The sequence below is a fragment of the Clarias gariepinus genome, chromosome 9, assembly GCF_024256425.1.
Source record: "Clarias gariepinus isolate MV-2021 ecotype Netherlands chromosome 9, CGAR_prim_01v2, whole genome shotgun sequence".
Lineage (NCBI taxonomy): Eukaryota > Metazoa > Chordata > Actinopteri > Siluriformes > Clariidae > Clarias > Clarias gariepinus.
Genome location: NC_071108.1, coordinates 18,220,706 through 18,235,534, shown reverse-complemented (window position 1 = coordinate 18,235,534; position 14,829 = coordinate 18,220,706). Strand labels below are relative to the sequence as shown.

General features: G+C 40.2%; 1 protein-coding gene across 3 annotated transcripts in view; it reads left to right on the top strand.

The window, feature by feature from the left end:
* Positions 1-14,829, top strand: part of sema6a (sema domain, transmembrane domain (TM), and cytoplasmic domain, (semaphorin) 6A) — a 66,756-nt gene that overhangs the window by 38,162 nt on the left and 13,765 nt on the right. The window contains exons 11-18 of one of the 3 annotated variants that reach the window (XM_053503800.1): positions 154-285; positions 1,143-1,298; positions 2,882-3,055; positions 4,188-4,328; positions 4,502-4,576; positions 8,291-8,349; positions 8,883-8,903; positions 11,843-11,953. In XM_053503800.1, coding sequence (XP_053359775.1) covers positions 154-285; positions 1,143-1,298; positions 2,882-3,055; positions 4,188-4,328; positions 4,502-4,576; positions 8,291-8,349; positions 8,883-8,903; positions 11,843-11,953 — 869 coding nt within the window. The remainder of the gene's footprint in view (positions 1-153; positions 286-1,142; positions 1,299-2,881; positions 3,056-4,187; positions 4,329-4,501; positions 4,577-8,290; positions 8,350-8,882; positions 8,904-11,842; positions 11,954-14,829) is intronic. The other 2 variants (XM_053503801.1, XM_053503802.1) reach the window with 2 other exon arrangements.

Below are 14,829 nucleotides of genomic sequence, written 5' to 3'. Positions count from 1 at the left end.
TAATTAGCACAATCCTATCCTTGTGTGCTCTGTATTCCGCTTAAACTGCCTAGTTGAAGAGACAAACGAGGTGGCATGATTCAGAGTTTTGTTATGTATACAGTAGCGGGTATCCGCAGGCGAATTACTGCATGTCTCTCGTCTCCTCTTTAGCATTCCAGGCTCGGCCGTGTGCGCCTACGACATGGCGGACATCGCCACCGCTTTCACTGGCCGCTTCAAAGAGCAGAAGTCGCCGGAGTCGACCTGGACACCCGTACCTGAAGAGAAAGTCCCTAAGCCCAGGTACTCACTGGTATTCTTATTTGTTTTGTTTTCGAACCCTTGGAAACTTCCCCAAAGCATGTGGGAAGGTCCTCATTTCCAGCGAATAGACAGCGGTGCCTTGAACAACAATGCCATTGTGCTCTTTCATCACAGATGATGTTTGGGGTTCTGTGATATGGCGCCAACTGCAGTCATGAATATTTACAATTGACTTAGGGAGATATTATGTAGGTCTTATAAATAAATGATGGTCACACTGGGCAATTCCCTTTGAATAACATTGTTATCATGCCATGAGAAGAAAGTCAAAGACAAAAAAAAAAAAAAGAGAGAGAGAGATGTACATTTCAGCAAATGAGGCATGAGCTCATTTTCCAGATGGCTGACTAATTTTCCAAAAGCACCAGCCATCCTGGTCAATCTTTGTCCTCTGTCCCTCTAATTATCACGGCAAGAGCGAGCTGTATTTGCCCTGAAATAACGTTTTACAAGAAGGAAAGAAGTGGGGAAGACAGTCGAGAGCTTCTTCTAGCATCCATATGGTGTGTCAGCGCGTTAAACGCAACAGGAGTGTCGCTGGTGCTGATTAGCATCAAATTATGTGTTTGTGGGAAACAAGGTCAGGTGTTAATGAGCACAAAAGCACTTACTCTTCTTTTGTGTCATTCTTATTTTATCGTTACATGCTGCAAGGGTTGCTAACAGATGCTTCATTTTGCTCTTCATTTGCTCGAGCGTGTTTAAAGAACACTGATTCGAATCCAATAGTTTACCACACATGTATGTTTAACCAGAGATACGGGGTGTATAAAATGAACAGAAGTGTATCTTTGACATGTTTCCTAAACTATGACTTTCTCTTTTTCTGTTTTTAGGCCGGGCTGCTGTGCCGGAACCACGTCAACGGAGAAGTACAAGGTGTCTAATGAGTTTCCAGACGACACCCTAAACTTCATCAAGATGCACCCGTTGATGGATGAGGCCGTACCATCCATCGCCAACCGGCCCTGGTTTCTCAAGACAATGGTTCGGTAAGCAATCAGATCAGTCTCCATGTGCTAATGAGGACTAGTCGTCGTTTTCTAGCACACATGTATCTTTAATAGCACACTCAGGACTGCCGAGCTGAGAGCAGATAAGCAAGGCTTATAAAAAGGGATTTAGAAATAGTTTACTGTCCTGTAGCCTGAAATTCCGTTCCATAATGGCGCTTCCCTAATGATATGTGTGAATTAATGGTTTCTATTCAGCATGGAAATTGTTTCTCAATTGACCAGTGGATCTGGGCATTTGCAATGCAGAACGATGGTCAGGTCGAATTCAGGCTCAAATAGATTAATGTAGTATTTAGAGCCGGGGTTGGAATTTCTGCTTCAGCTGCGGGAAGTGAGTGAGAAACTCAATCCAGAATAAGATTCTATCTCGTCTCTAGCCCGAAGCGAAGAAATTTAAATTCATGCGTTTCTTTTTCAGCAAATTAGTGAAAAAGGATGTTCTCGCTAGACAGGATTCTCTCTGCTCAGGAATGATGATTTGACATTGGGTTAATGACCATTTAGATGAATTTAATCAATAAGGAGTTTGCAATCTTGTGAACATAATGGTTAGCACTGGTGCTTCGGACCTCCAGGGTCCGGGTTGGATTACCGCCTCGGGTCTGTGTGTAGGAGTTTGTCTCCTTGCTAGTTGGGTTTCCTCTGGGTCCAAAGACATGCAGAGTAGTGTGTGAATGAGTCTTTGTGTGTGTGTGTGTGTGTGTGTGTGTGTGTGTGTGTGTGTGTGTGTGTGTATTCCCTGCGATGGACTGGCACCCTGTCCACAATGTACCCCGTCTCATGGGGATAGACTCCAGACTCTCCACGACCCTATACAGGATAAGTGGTATAGATGATATAGTAACACTGGTTTAAAGGACTGTATATATCTTTGGCAGCTATCTGACGCAGCTGCCATACTGCCTCAGGGTGCCCAGCTCAAACCTGAGCCCAGGTTACTGTCGGCACTGAGTTTGGACCAGTTGTTCGAGTTTCCAGTTAGTTTCTTCCCAAAAAGCATTCCAGGAGGTCAACTAGTGACTTTAAATTGCCTTTAGATGTAAAAGAGGATGAATGGTGTTGTGAGATGGATGGCATCCCACAACTAGGGTGTAGTCCAATGTTGTACCGAGCGCTGCCAAGATCCATTGTGACCCTGACCAGGATAAAAGAGCTACTGATGAATGTGAATAAATAGATAGATGCTGCACTATTGATAAATCAAACTTGCATTCTCTAATAATTTCTATCCCTACCTCTTTATGAATCTTGCATATATGACAGAAGATGCCATAATCATTTATTTTTCTTAATAAAAAAAAAAATCACCAGCCGTAATTACCTTAAAATTGTATTTGTATACCAGTTTGAAGATTATACACATATTTGATTAATGTGGAGGTCAGCACAGTAATTGGAATGGCAGACAGTAGACAACAGCTTCATTTCTGTAGCAGGAATACAGTAGAGCTGAATGTTATTAAGTCAAAGAATTACTGAGCGATTTCATTATCTCAATTCTGCTGCATTACATATTTTTCTCCCTTTCTTGTTTTTTTTTTTTCTTTTCTCTCTCCCAGCTATCGGCTCACTCGCATTGCAGTGGATAATGCCGCCGGGCCCTATCGCAACTACACCGTTGTTTTCCTGGGCTCTGAGAGGGGCATCATCCTTAAGTTCTTGGCTAAAATAAGCAACGGCTTTCTGAACGACAGCCTCTTCCTGGAGGAGCTAAGCATCTACAACCCGGAGAAGTATGTATTCCATTAGAAACTCACCACCAGCCTGCAGATCATTTAAGACTGATCTCTCGGGTTACAACCCCTCGAATGTGGTGAGCAAAATTAAAGGGAGCAGAGTGGAACTTTTGCAGCTGGGCCATTGCCGCGAAGCCATGCTGAACGTATGGCAAATGATTAAAGAATTCAGAGAGGTTGAAAAGGGGGGAATTGGATGCATGGCTCAAAGCCTAGCTGAGATCCCCTTTCTTTGTGAGATGCGATAGAGGTTTGGATCATGCTGCTGTGGAATAAACAGAGAAACAGAGGCCAAAGCAAACTTTCTGATGAAAACTGGAGTTAGTCACTGGTGATTAGAGATTTTAAAGAGCTACTGAGCTTTGTCGCGTGACAAAGTGGGGATTTTTGGAGAACGCACCTCCCAACATACAGCATGGCACCGACCAAACCCTGGCCATGAACCATATGGCTTAGGTTTAGCAGTTAGCATAATGACTTCACAGATCTTCAATTCATATTGTATGAGTAAGACGGACCTACACTATGTATGAAGCCCAGCTGTCATACAGTTGCCTTTAGATGTGGGGATCTTGGGCTCTTTTCCCTTCTAACAACCATAAGTGGCTCTTCACAGCTAACTGCTAAATGATGTGTAATTATTTCAGTATGCACGTACAATATAGTAGTCTGCTTGGTTGTACCAGACAGGCTTTACATCCTGGTAACATTGTGGCACGCCACAGCCTATAAGAACTAAATATACAGTGGGATCCAACAGTCTGAGACCGCTAGTGAAAATGATTTCGTTTGACATTCTTCTTCAATTCAGCCCAAATGTTTTCAATTCAAATGATATTATCAACAATACCCAGAGTTATTAAATCCATGTGTTAAGGGTTAAGGGTTAAGACTCCTTCCTAAAACCTGACCTTTTATTCAAAAGAGTTACCATGGTCAATATCACAAATTTGCTTACATTTAAATGGTGAGCTAGAAATTGTGCAACATCTTCAATGCTAAAAAGGTGTTGTACGTTTGAGTTTCATTTAGTTTTAGAATAGAATTTTCATTTAAAAATGAAGAAATCCTAGATATGTATTGTGATCACAGACATTTGCAATAGGGATGAGCTTTTGCATTCTTTCAGGTGCAGCGTTGATGGCGTCGATGACAAGCGCATCATCAGCATGCAGATCGACAGCAGGAGTCACTCACTCTTCGTGGCGTTCACTTCTTGTGTGGTTAAGGTACCGCTGTCACGCTGTGAGCGACATGGGAAGTGCAAAAAGTGAGTGGAGCTCAGCTCACACAATAAGGTTATCAGCTGTAATAACAATAGGGTTTTATCTCTGAGGAAAGAAGTGAAATGAGAACTGTATGAGGTTAGAGAGCATGTCATTGAGCTCACTAATCCTGGTTGAAGGCAGCAGAATAGAGCGGTTGTGCCTTCCTCTCTCACAGGTCCTGTATTGCCTCCAGGGATCCTTACTGCGGCTGGGTGTCTGAAGGCGCGTGCCTGGAAATCACAAGCACAAAGTATGTTATTCTAAACCAATACACCTACACTATCTGGCAGTATCATTGAATCCGTTCAGTTCTTTTTTTAAGTGTAAACATGCCATTTTACATTGTTTTCTAACTATTTCTAAATATTGTGAACTTGAGAATATTTATTTCAGATTAAAAAAAAAATAGACGGAGGGTAAGAAATCTATAAATAGAGACATGCAGCAAGCTCTGATATAGCAGTGAGGGGAATTCTTTTTTTTTTTCAATGCATGCAGCCTCATCTATTCCTAGCCTGGCTTGCGATCTCCTCTTCCATTCTTTGTTCCATTCTATTGAAACTGTGCCCACTGTACACTCTGATTCTAGCCTCAGATTCCTGCTCTTGGCTCACAGGACTCGAAGTAGATTTTTTTTTTCTTTTGCTGTTGCTGCTGCTGTATCCCTTCTGCCTCAAGGTTCAACATGCTGAAATGAGTTTTTTCTCAACACAGTTGTAAAGAGCAGTTAAGTAGCCTTATTGGATGCTTGAACCGGTCTAGCCGTCTCTCCTCGGCAAGGTGTTGATGTCTATAGAACTGCTGCTCAATCAATGATTTTTTTGCACCAAAAATCCCAGGAGATCAAGTTTCTGAAATTGCCAAACCAGTCCATTTAGCAGCAACAGCCATGCCACCACAGTCAGTCACATTCCTTCCTTATTCTGAAAGCGCATGACCTGGCTCATGACCCTGTATGTTTTTATGCCGTGTAATGATGCCACATAATTGTCTGATCACTGGATAAATGAGGTGTAAAGATGGTCCCAATAAAGTGGCCTGCAAGTATATATTGCTCCTGTTCAACAATTTATTTATGGATTACTATGCAGTTTTTGGTTTCTTTCGGAACAACCATCATTTGTACATTCAAAAATAAATCATTCCGCAGATAAAGTTGTTAAACCTGTAGCGGGTCTTGCCCTGTGGAAAGTGATCAGTCATTGCGCACTGTTTTATTATACTGTTATTATTCTCAAAGGCTTGTCTGCTATGATAGAGCTTTTCACTTTGGAAATTGAGTAGCGAGAGGCATTAAGAGGTTAGATGACCTCACGCTGCCTGAACAGTGCTTGTAAAGTGACTGAGTAGAGGATTACACAGTTATGATCTGTTGGCTTTTGTGGTTAGCAATTGAAACGCATTCGGCTCAACACTTTGTGCAGCGTTTAATGAAAAGTGTCAATATAAAACGGACCCTTGAGAGTAACAGCTGAAAGTTTCTGCTTTCATATTTTGTCACCATCGACTACAATTACTTGGAATTGGATGTGTTGTTGTCTATAGTTTATTGCACTTAGAGAGAGAGAGAGAGAGAGCGAACTGAACCTTCACACTTTCTCGTCTCTTTGTCAGCACAAGCTGTAATAACACAGAAAGGCATTCGTCCACTTTTCTCTATACCCTGTTGTGTGTACAGTTGGATACACTTGGACAGGCTGAGTCAGTGTGGCATTCGGAGATTATATGTACTGCATCTCTATTCACACTGTACACTGTGCCAGTGAATCCAAGACCACACTCGTGTTGGAAGAATCTTAGAATTTCACTGATTTTAACGTGCCTGTCCGTCAGGAAGAGCTGGCTGTAGGTGACAAAAACATTTGAACAGAATACTCCATTTCTATTGTGTCACAATTTAAAAACAATTCGGTTGTCATTATGGCCATCCTGATATTCAGTACAACAGCACGATCTCGAGTGTGATATTGCTTTTATACAACAGTTTAAACACTCAGTGTATTATTATTTGTACTGTATGTTCATTTAACCAGTTATTTTGGCCTTTTGGCAATGTTACAGGAAATATCTTCGGCTCCTGCAGCCTTGTGCCGACAATGTATCACAGCCATGCTGATATTCAATACAACAGCACTCCCTATCTTGTGTCACAGCTGCTTCGGCTGTAGCCCATTGTTTCTCTGACGGTCCTGAACAGTACCAGACAAAACCTTCAAATAGTGTTTTTAGTTCCTTTCTTCCTTTTTTTCGGTGCTTTTAATGTGAAAACTAAAACATGACCTTAAGAAATAAACATATAAAATTATATGGTGACAATATAAATACTTGTGAAACTAATTTTCAACATTTAAATATTTCTGTTGTCACACCCGGTACCCTCTCAGTTTCATGGGGAGCGTTCTCTTAAATTTCCCAATATGACAATTAAAAAAAAGTTTTAATCAAAATTATATCAAACTTTTAATTCATACTGTAATTTAATGTGTATAAGCTTTCAATATCAGTTGCTTACTTAAAAGGATAATGATCTTAAATTAAATAATGATGGGTTATTATATGTAATTGCTGCAATTATACTGAAAAAGCAACTTTAATTTGCACATTATTGAATGATAGAGGGTGGCACGGTGGTGTAGTGGTTAGCACTGAGGCCTTGCACCTTCAGGGTCGACTATATGCTTCCCACCGTGTAAGATTGGGAGTATGCGTGTATGCCGTGTGATGGATACAAACCATCGACAGGTTGTACCCTGCCTTGTCCCCAAAGTCTCCTGGGATGGGCTCCAGATGACCCTGTACAGGCTAAGTGGTATAGAAAATGAGGGAGGGAATGTTAGAGCATACTGTACTGCTTGGCTGATCTGACATGCTCATTTAATGACTATACAAACTCAGATTGAAACTGCATGTAGAGTAAAAACTAGTGGAATATTTCCACGTCTCTTGGTTTTGCTTTAGACAAATGCTTGGCTCTTCTCATGTTAAACGTTAAAAAGAAAAAAAATCTGAACTTCCTGACAAAGCAACCAGGTTTTGAGTTGAGTTATCATGGCAGTTAGCAGAATTCATGATGCCATTTATCTATCTATCTATCTATCTATCTATCTATCTATCTATCTATCTATCTATCTATCTATCCATCCATCCATCCATCCATCCATCCATCCATCCATCTATCTATCTCTGTATATCTATCTATCTATTTATCTATCTATCTATCTAATACCTTTTTACTTTATTATACCATTTTTTAGGTTAAGTCAGTACGACACTCAGATTTTATATATTCACTGCATCTCTATTCACAAAGAAATGAAGAGACCTTGTATATAACTCACACTATTTTCTGCAGAAAAAAATTGGTCACTTCTACAAAATGTGTCCTTTCACGGAATGTAAAGTGCATGACAGTTGACCTGTCTCTGCTGATAAGACGACTGAGCATCCATCTGAAATAGCAGGCTCAATCTGACCAATAAAAAAAAAAACAGTGTGTTCCCGACAGAACAGAATGCTCACATGCTCAGTGATAGTTTTAAAATTGAAGAATTTTTATTTGTCAAAGTGCAACAGTAGTACTGTAGGTCTGTATGTCTTTTTGATTGCATCGGGTCTTTTAGATGAAAAGATATGTTAGTAGAAATGAAAGGAACCAAAGCAACCATCAGCTATATTAAAATCAAGCAGACGGTCTTCTACTGGGAAGTTATAAAACAATCTATTCCTGCTGGAAGAAGTGAGTTAATTCTAGTCATATCGATGAAATGTGTGTAACAGTTACAGTAACCGTCTCCTTTGACTGGTCCCCAGGTCTTGGCCTTTGAGTACAGGTCAGTAAGTCCCTATGGAAAACAGAGGGTGTGGCCCCAGGGTTCGAGCTCTGCTCTTCCTCGCATGAGCTTGTTTGAGGCAGCAGGGCTGCAGCAGCTCACCACCGTGTGTCTTGTCTCTGTTGATTATGCAGATGGCCGTTCGAGCAGGACGTGGAGCAGGGCAACACAGATGGACTGGGAGACTGCCAAAGTAAGCAAGGGCCTCTTCCCTCTCTCTCTCTCTCTCTCTCTCTGTTTCTTCCTCTCCCTATCGTTCTCTTCACTCTCTTTTTCTCCCTCCTGTTTATCTGGGCTCAGCCTTGACCCTGTCCTTCAGCTGCAGAAACACACTGAACACAAGGACCTGCTTTAGACACACATGCACACACACACCACACACAAACACACACACACACATCATTGACAGAAACTTTCAATGTGACCTATTCACTCAGCTACACTAAGCCTTATAGATGCCTGTTTTCAGTGGACTGCGTTGGTTTATTACATCAGTTTATCTGTTGTGAATAGTAAACCGCTGTACACGGCTTATCTGCTTTATGCTGTGATCTTTTGCAATGTGATTGACTGTTTGATGTTTTACTGTGACACTAACATTGATGTTAATTATAAGGTTTTCTGATTTTCCTATTAAACAGAAATAATAAATGAGTGCCTCACGCTTAGTCTACCAAAACGAACTTTACGTACATTAACACATTTTTTTCCACTTGCTTTTTTCAGACTCCTTTGTGGCACTAAATGGTAAGTGGTGTAAGTCAGAAGCAACTTGCATGAAGCCAGACTTCATTAATTTCTTACAAGCATTCAATCTTGTACTCTCTCAGTCTTTCCCTTCTCTTATACCTGACTCTCCTTGTTTGTGTAAAAAAAAAAAGACTATATATATAATTTAATTCCTTAGGTTCCTCACTTCCTTTACAGACCGTCAGCCAAGTCATCAAATATCTCACAATTCATTACCTCCTCAGTCTTTTAAAGACAATATTACATTTTCCCCTGCCTATAGCAGCATACAGTAGCTACAGTACACTCACTTGTTTTCTCCCCAGTTAGCTACTGTAGATTTGAGAGTCGCTCCTCCTTCTGCCATAACACCCCCCCCCCTCCCCCCAATCCCCCCCGTATTCTGTGCAAGTCTTAACTGGTCCCATTGATTCGCTCTGACCTTTGATTTCCTAATTGGATAGATCTAGCTGCTTAATAGAAGGTGGCTTTGTGGGTTAGAGATGTGGCCGAATGCAAATGGTGGAAGCTGTTTACAGAGGCTGAACAGCGGCATGTTCTCCGGAGCGCCTTTAGAAATTATTCATGAAATACAATCCGGCGAATGCTGGCCGCATCAGTGGTGCACACATTTACAGACACACACAAGCACCCATAAACCCACATGCAGACACACATACTCATATGCTCTGCTTGGTGCAGTTCGATAATCCTGTTCGCTCTGGCACAGAAAGGAATGTTCACCAATCTATTGAAGGGAGCTGGTGAAAATGTCTACCCTCCTGACCTACATATCACACTATTACTTACCCTGGGTGGAAAAGGTCTGATTATCCTTAGCATTTATGACAAAAATAGGAGTCATTAATCTCTTCTTTGACATCCCTCTGCTTTCGGTCCTGCTGCTCTTTGAGAAGTGCATAGTGCTAAGGCTTGCTTGGTTCATCCATTATATCTGCCCGATTTCAGATTTCCTTGGCAATACATTTGCAATATAATCTTACCACTACCCTCATGCAAGCAGAAACCATGGCGAAATCAAACTTCCGAAGTGATATTAGTATATCTGAAACAGCATCGTTTTTCATGTTTCCGCGTCATGTTTTTAAACAGCTCGATTTCACGTACATGCTATATCGGTGTTCGTTTGGAATATCGTCCCTTCCCAGCACAGGCTATTTAAAAAAATTCTATTAAACCAGTAAAAAAAAAAAAAAGTTCAATTTGCCGTTTCAGAGAATTTCTTTTCCCACTAAGCCCAAGTGTATGTGTGTCATCTGCCTCCATTTCACTTTCCCTGGCTGTGGAAAATGAATTATAAAATAGCTCTGTCACACTAATCACTCAGCCTCCAGCACATTTTTAAATAAATCATTTTAATGATTGCTACGGGCAGGCCGTGAAGCTGTTGCACATGACAGACCAGTAGCAAATAACTGCAGACCACAACAGATAGGCATGAAAAAGAGGGTTCGGTCTACCACTTTACTAAGATATAAGATACAGTATGGCGCTCACTCTGGTGAATTGTCTCCTTTTGAGTTTTGGAGTGATTCGGGATTACCTGTAAAATGTGTAAAGAAGCTCGAACCACATGTGTGTCTCAATGCCACAGGCTTGAAAAAATGCTCATTTAAGTAATGGATTTTCTATAAATATAAGCAGAAAAAGAATTTCTGGAGAATATCCAGAGCCACACATCTGAGCATGGCTGACTTGGACGTGGGCAAAATAAATATGTCGTGCAAGGTCACAGGGCTCACAAGGCCAGAGTGGAGCCATGCTCGAGTGACACACGGACAATGCTCAGCGCATAATTCAGTTCCTGCATCAGAAGCTCAAAAGGTCATCGCTTAATTCAGCTCTTATGTTCTATTATGACTCGAAATGACTCAATTAAAAATATGGAACGACATTAAAATGATTTTTCGCATTCAATATTTCTTTCTTTTTAGATTTGAAAATGGCAAGATAAAGCGATAATGGTTTGTTTCTTGTAAATATGGAACAAAAATTGAGGAAGATTTTAGTTTCTGTCACATTCTTTGGTCTTGACCTTAGCGATGTGAAAAGCTTTTTCATGGTCAGTATCGCACCAAATAATGTTCAGTTAGGCATTATGGATGGCAGCATGCATTCTCAAAAAAAGGAGTACTAAACTTTACCTTTTCTTGTCACTGTAGAAATAGAGAAAATGGTACAACGTTTTTATCTTTTGCTACATAGAAAGAAACAGCAATTTTTTTTCAGGACCAGACCAGATCCAAATACCTCAGGGGCGGGCACCAACATATTACTGATGATTTACCGCATAAAAATATTGATTGAGGTTATCGAAGTACTTCTTTAAATATTCCCAGTAAAGGTGTAGTTTTTTTAATATGTGGATCAAATATTCAAATCGTATTAGTTAGCTAAGTATTCTATCACAAAGCTTTCCAAGACATTGCTATTTATTACTTCTAGTTCTGCAACCTGCTTCTTCTACCAAGATGTTTCATTTTCCTTCCCCTTGCATCCTCTGATTTCCATTGTCCATGATTTGTTTCATAATGTTTAATAGTTACTGCAGCCGTCTATTGACATGTGACGCATGATTAAAAAAGTATCCTTGTTTCCAGTTCTTTTGAAACTGTCCCATCTTTTTTTTACCTTTGCGTTTTTTAGTCTCAAGACATGACTAAATATTTTGCTAAATTTATTCAAAGGTGTAATTAGAGAACAGATGCTCTTGCGAGTTAGCTAACTGTGTTAACACAGTCTGATGCCACCATTGGTGGTGAATAGAAAAATTGTAGTCTATTTTAAAAATACCAGTTGACAGCAACAAGGAAATGTCGAGTTTAGTACTGTTTTTCTCAGACATAGTGGACAGTGGTTATTTAGACCCTGCTATGAAGTATATTTCTGTTTTCTGAAGAGATGCTTGTGTATTAATCTTTGTTGTGCTCTGGCAGGCCACTCCACCTCTTCTCTCAGCACTGTGCAGCCCAAAGACCCCCCTGAGCCCACTGATAAGAGGGACCCTTATATCGCAGTGCCCTCTCTAACCCAGCACGAGTCCACCGGTAAGCCTTGGAATGGAAATGGGAGACTCCATTTTTGTCCTGTGGGGGGGAGAAAATTGCTACAGTTTCATGCTGCTTCTAGTCGACCAGCACAAAAAGCGAGCGATGCAGTTATACTTGCAATAAATTACTGCGCTTCTGGAAAAGAGAGAATTATTAAACAAAGACTGTAATGGTCCTTGAGGAGGGAGGCAATATCCAGGCTATTACAGTTTAAAGGAGAAGATTGCACTCTGTTTATTTGCCCATCTATGTGGCCTAGCCTTTATCTTGTCCTAATGACATGACATTGAGGACTATTTCTTGGCAAGATAAACCCACAAATTTGTTTAAGGTCAGCCCAGAACTGCCTTTGTACTGACGCTCCTGACAAGAGCAGTGTACACATCATGTTATGTTCACCAAATCGATTTTAATGCATTACGCTGCAAGGACAGCCATTACATGTTTTATTACAACAACCCTGGGTAAGGCTTTTGGAATATCTTGGAATAACTTATCAAAGGAGTAAATTGGATTATTTTATGTTATTTATCAATGAAGGGCATAATTAGCAAAGGATGATTTCTTAAAATCTATTTAAAAAAAAAAGCTTTATATAAAAAAAGGACTGTTAGGTTTTGACTAACGTGGTTAAATGTATAAGTTACATAAAGTTAGAAAACGAAATCAAATATTTCCATGAGGGTTTTGCATAAACTTAGCTTAAAATATTTAGTGTCTCAGGACATTTGCAATTTGAAAGTAAAATACATTCTTCCATTCAACCCTTACTATTTCAAGGTCATACTACTAGGTCAAACATTTCCTCAAAGGTCATGTTTTCTGCACCTTTCTCAGTGTTAAAAATGTGTGTTTTATGTAAGATTTGTGATAATAAAGTAGAGTTTGGCATTAATAAATGATCCCCTGGACAAGCACTGGGATTGTCAATTCGCAGTTAGAAACTCAAACTCCACATGTGCACTGGGTAGCAATTCTCCAACTATTATGCTGTAATTTAAGTCTTATAGTAAGACCTGATAAAACGCAGGATGTAATCTTGTTACTCGCCTGGCACTATTTTACTGCTCCACCTCTGTTTGCCTGTGCATAGTGATGTGCTGCACAGACATGCCGAATGGTAAATCATTATCATTAATTTTACTGGCTATATAATTTGTAGATGGCAAGATATGTGGAGTGCTCCTTCAAGACTTTTTAGACAGTACCTAAATTGTATCTTTTGAGACTTAGGCACAGTAACACACGAAAACTAGTATAGCTGGAATCAAGCTGAAATATCGTGTTCATTTTGGAAATACACAATCGTGTAAATAATGCCTACTAGTGCTAGTGTTTTGGGCTTCATAAGTTGACTCCCACTTTTAAAAATGGGAAACGTGCAGAACTCCACCTTTAAAAACAAAGTAGAGCCAAGTAGTATTGCAGGTAGTATGACAATAAATGATCAAAATCATGATAAATGATATCATAATATTTTTATACTAAATGTTTATTTTATTTAAGAAGGCCAAATAATTATAGACCCTTATTCATATTATTATTAAAAATACCTCTTTATGTTAATGTATACCATCTCTTCTTCATCACGAGAAGATATTTTTGGCATATCGCCCACCCTCACGTGAGAATAGATTAGTCCCAAGGACATTTCCTACATTTGCATGGTCACTGGAAGCAGCACACCTGTTGAACATACACAATGGTGGCAGAGAAGTGGCATGCTTATTTGGCATTACTGCAGTGTTGCTCCCTCTGTAGCCGATCCCTGCTGCCGCCATGCAGAACACTGTGGCGCTGTGGTATAGGCAAGAGGTCCATATCTAAACGCTTCTTTTTGCTGTTGTTTCTTTTATTATTATTATTATTATTATTATTATTATTATGTACTGTCTATTTTATCAGTTAAACAATCTGCTTTCATTCTATTGAAAATGAAAATGTTCACTGGCATTCACGCTGCTGCCTTGATGTTCGCTTGGTCTTGCATGACTTTAAGACTTCTTTTGAAGGAATAAGGGGTGTTTTCTTCACTGCTTTATTATTTTTTGCTTAACGTATTATTAGCACCTGCACTCATAATCACGCTTCCCTCTTGCCTCCTGTGGACACCTCTATGCTGGGCTTCATCAGTTCCAAAGTGACCAAGTGTACTGTCTGCTGAAAAAATGGGATGTCTGTACTTTTATATATATTTCTTAAAAATATCATAAGAAGAATAAAAAAAACACTACAGATTTTAATCATGTATCAGAACGCATATACACAATGATCAGCCACAACACTAACACCACTGTGAACTGAATAACAATATCATTATATACCGATAAATTGGTGACAGAATCATGTGCACCCGAGGCTTATTTATGCCTGTGGGAATGAAAGGCCAGCCCGTCGATTCTGAACCCACAGAAAAGCCAATATAGCACAAACCTCCGAAAAAAAGTCAGTGCTGGAAACGCTAGAACTACATCAGAAAACCCAGTACACCACAGCCTACTGTATATGAGGCTTAGCATGCAAAGAGTCCAAGGTTGTTGATCCAGCCTGCAAATTCCCCAGATCTCAGTCAGACCAAGCATCCACGGAATGCGCCAAACAAGTTCAATCCATGGGGGCCCACAGCACGTGGAGCCCACAGCAGCCACAGAGGTGCTCAGGCAGCACAAGGTGAATGTTATGGCTGATTGCTGTATTGTATAATAAGAGTGTATAAGCATAAGTTAGTGCGCACAGCCTCATTTTTGACTTATCCTAGGCTCATGGTGTGAGTCATAACTGGCATAACCGACATTAGTATAACTGGCCAAATTTGAATTGGATGAATATTCAAAAAGTGGTGTTCATCGTGGTGTTCATCCCAGTCCTGCTGT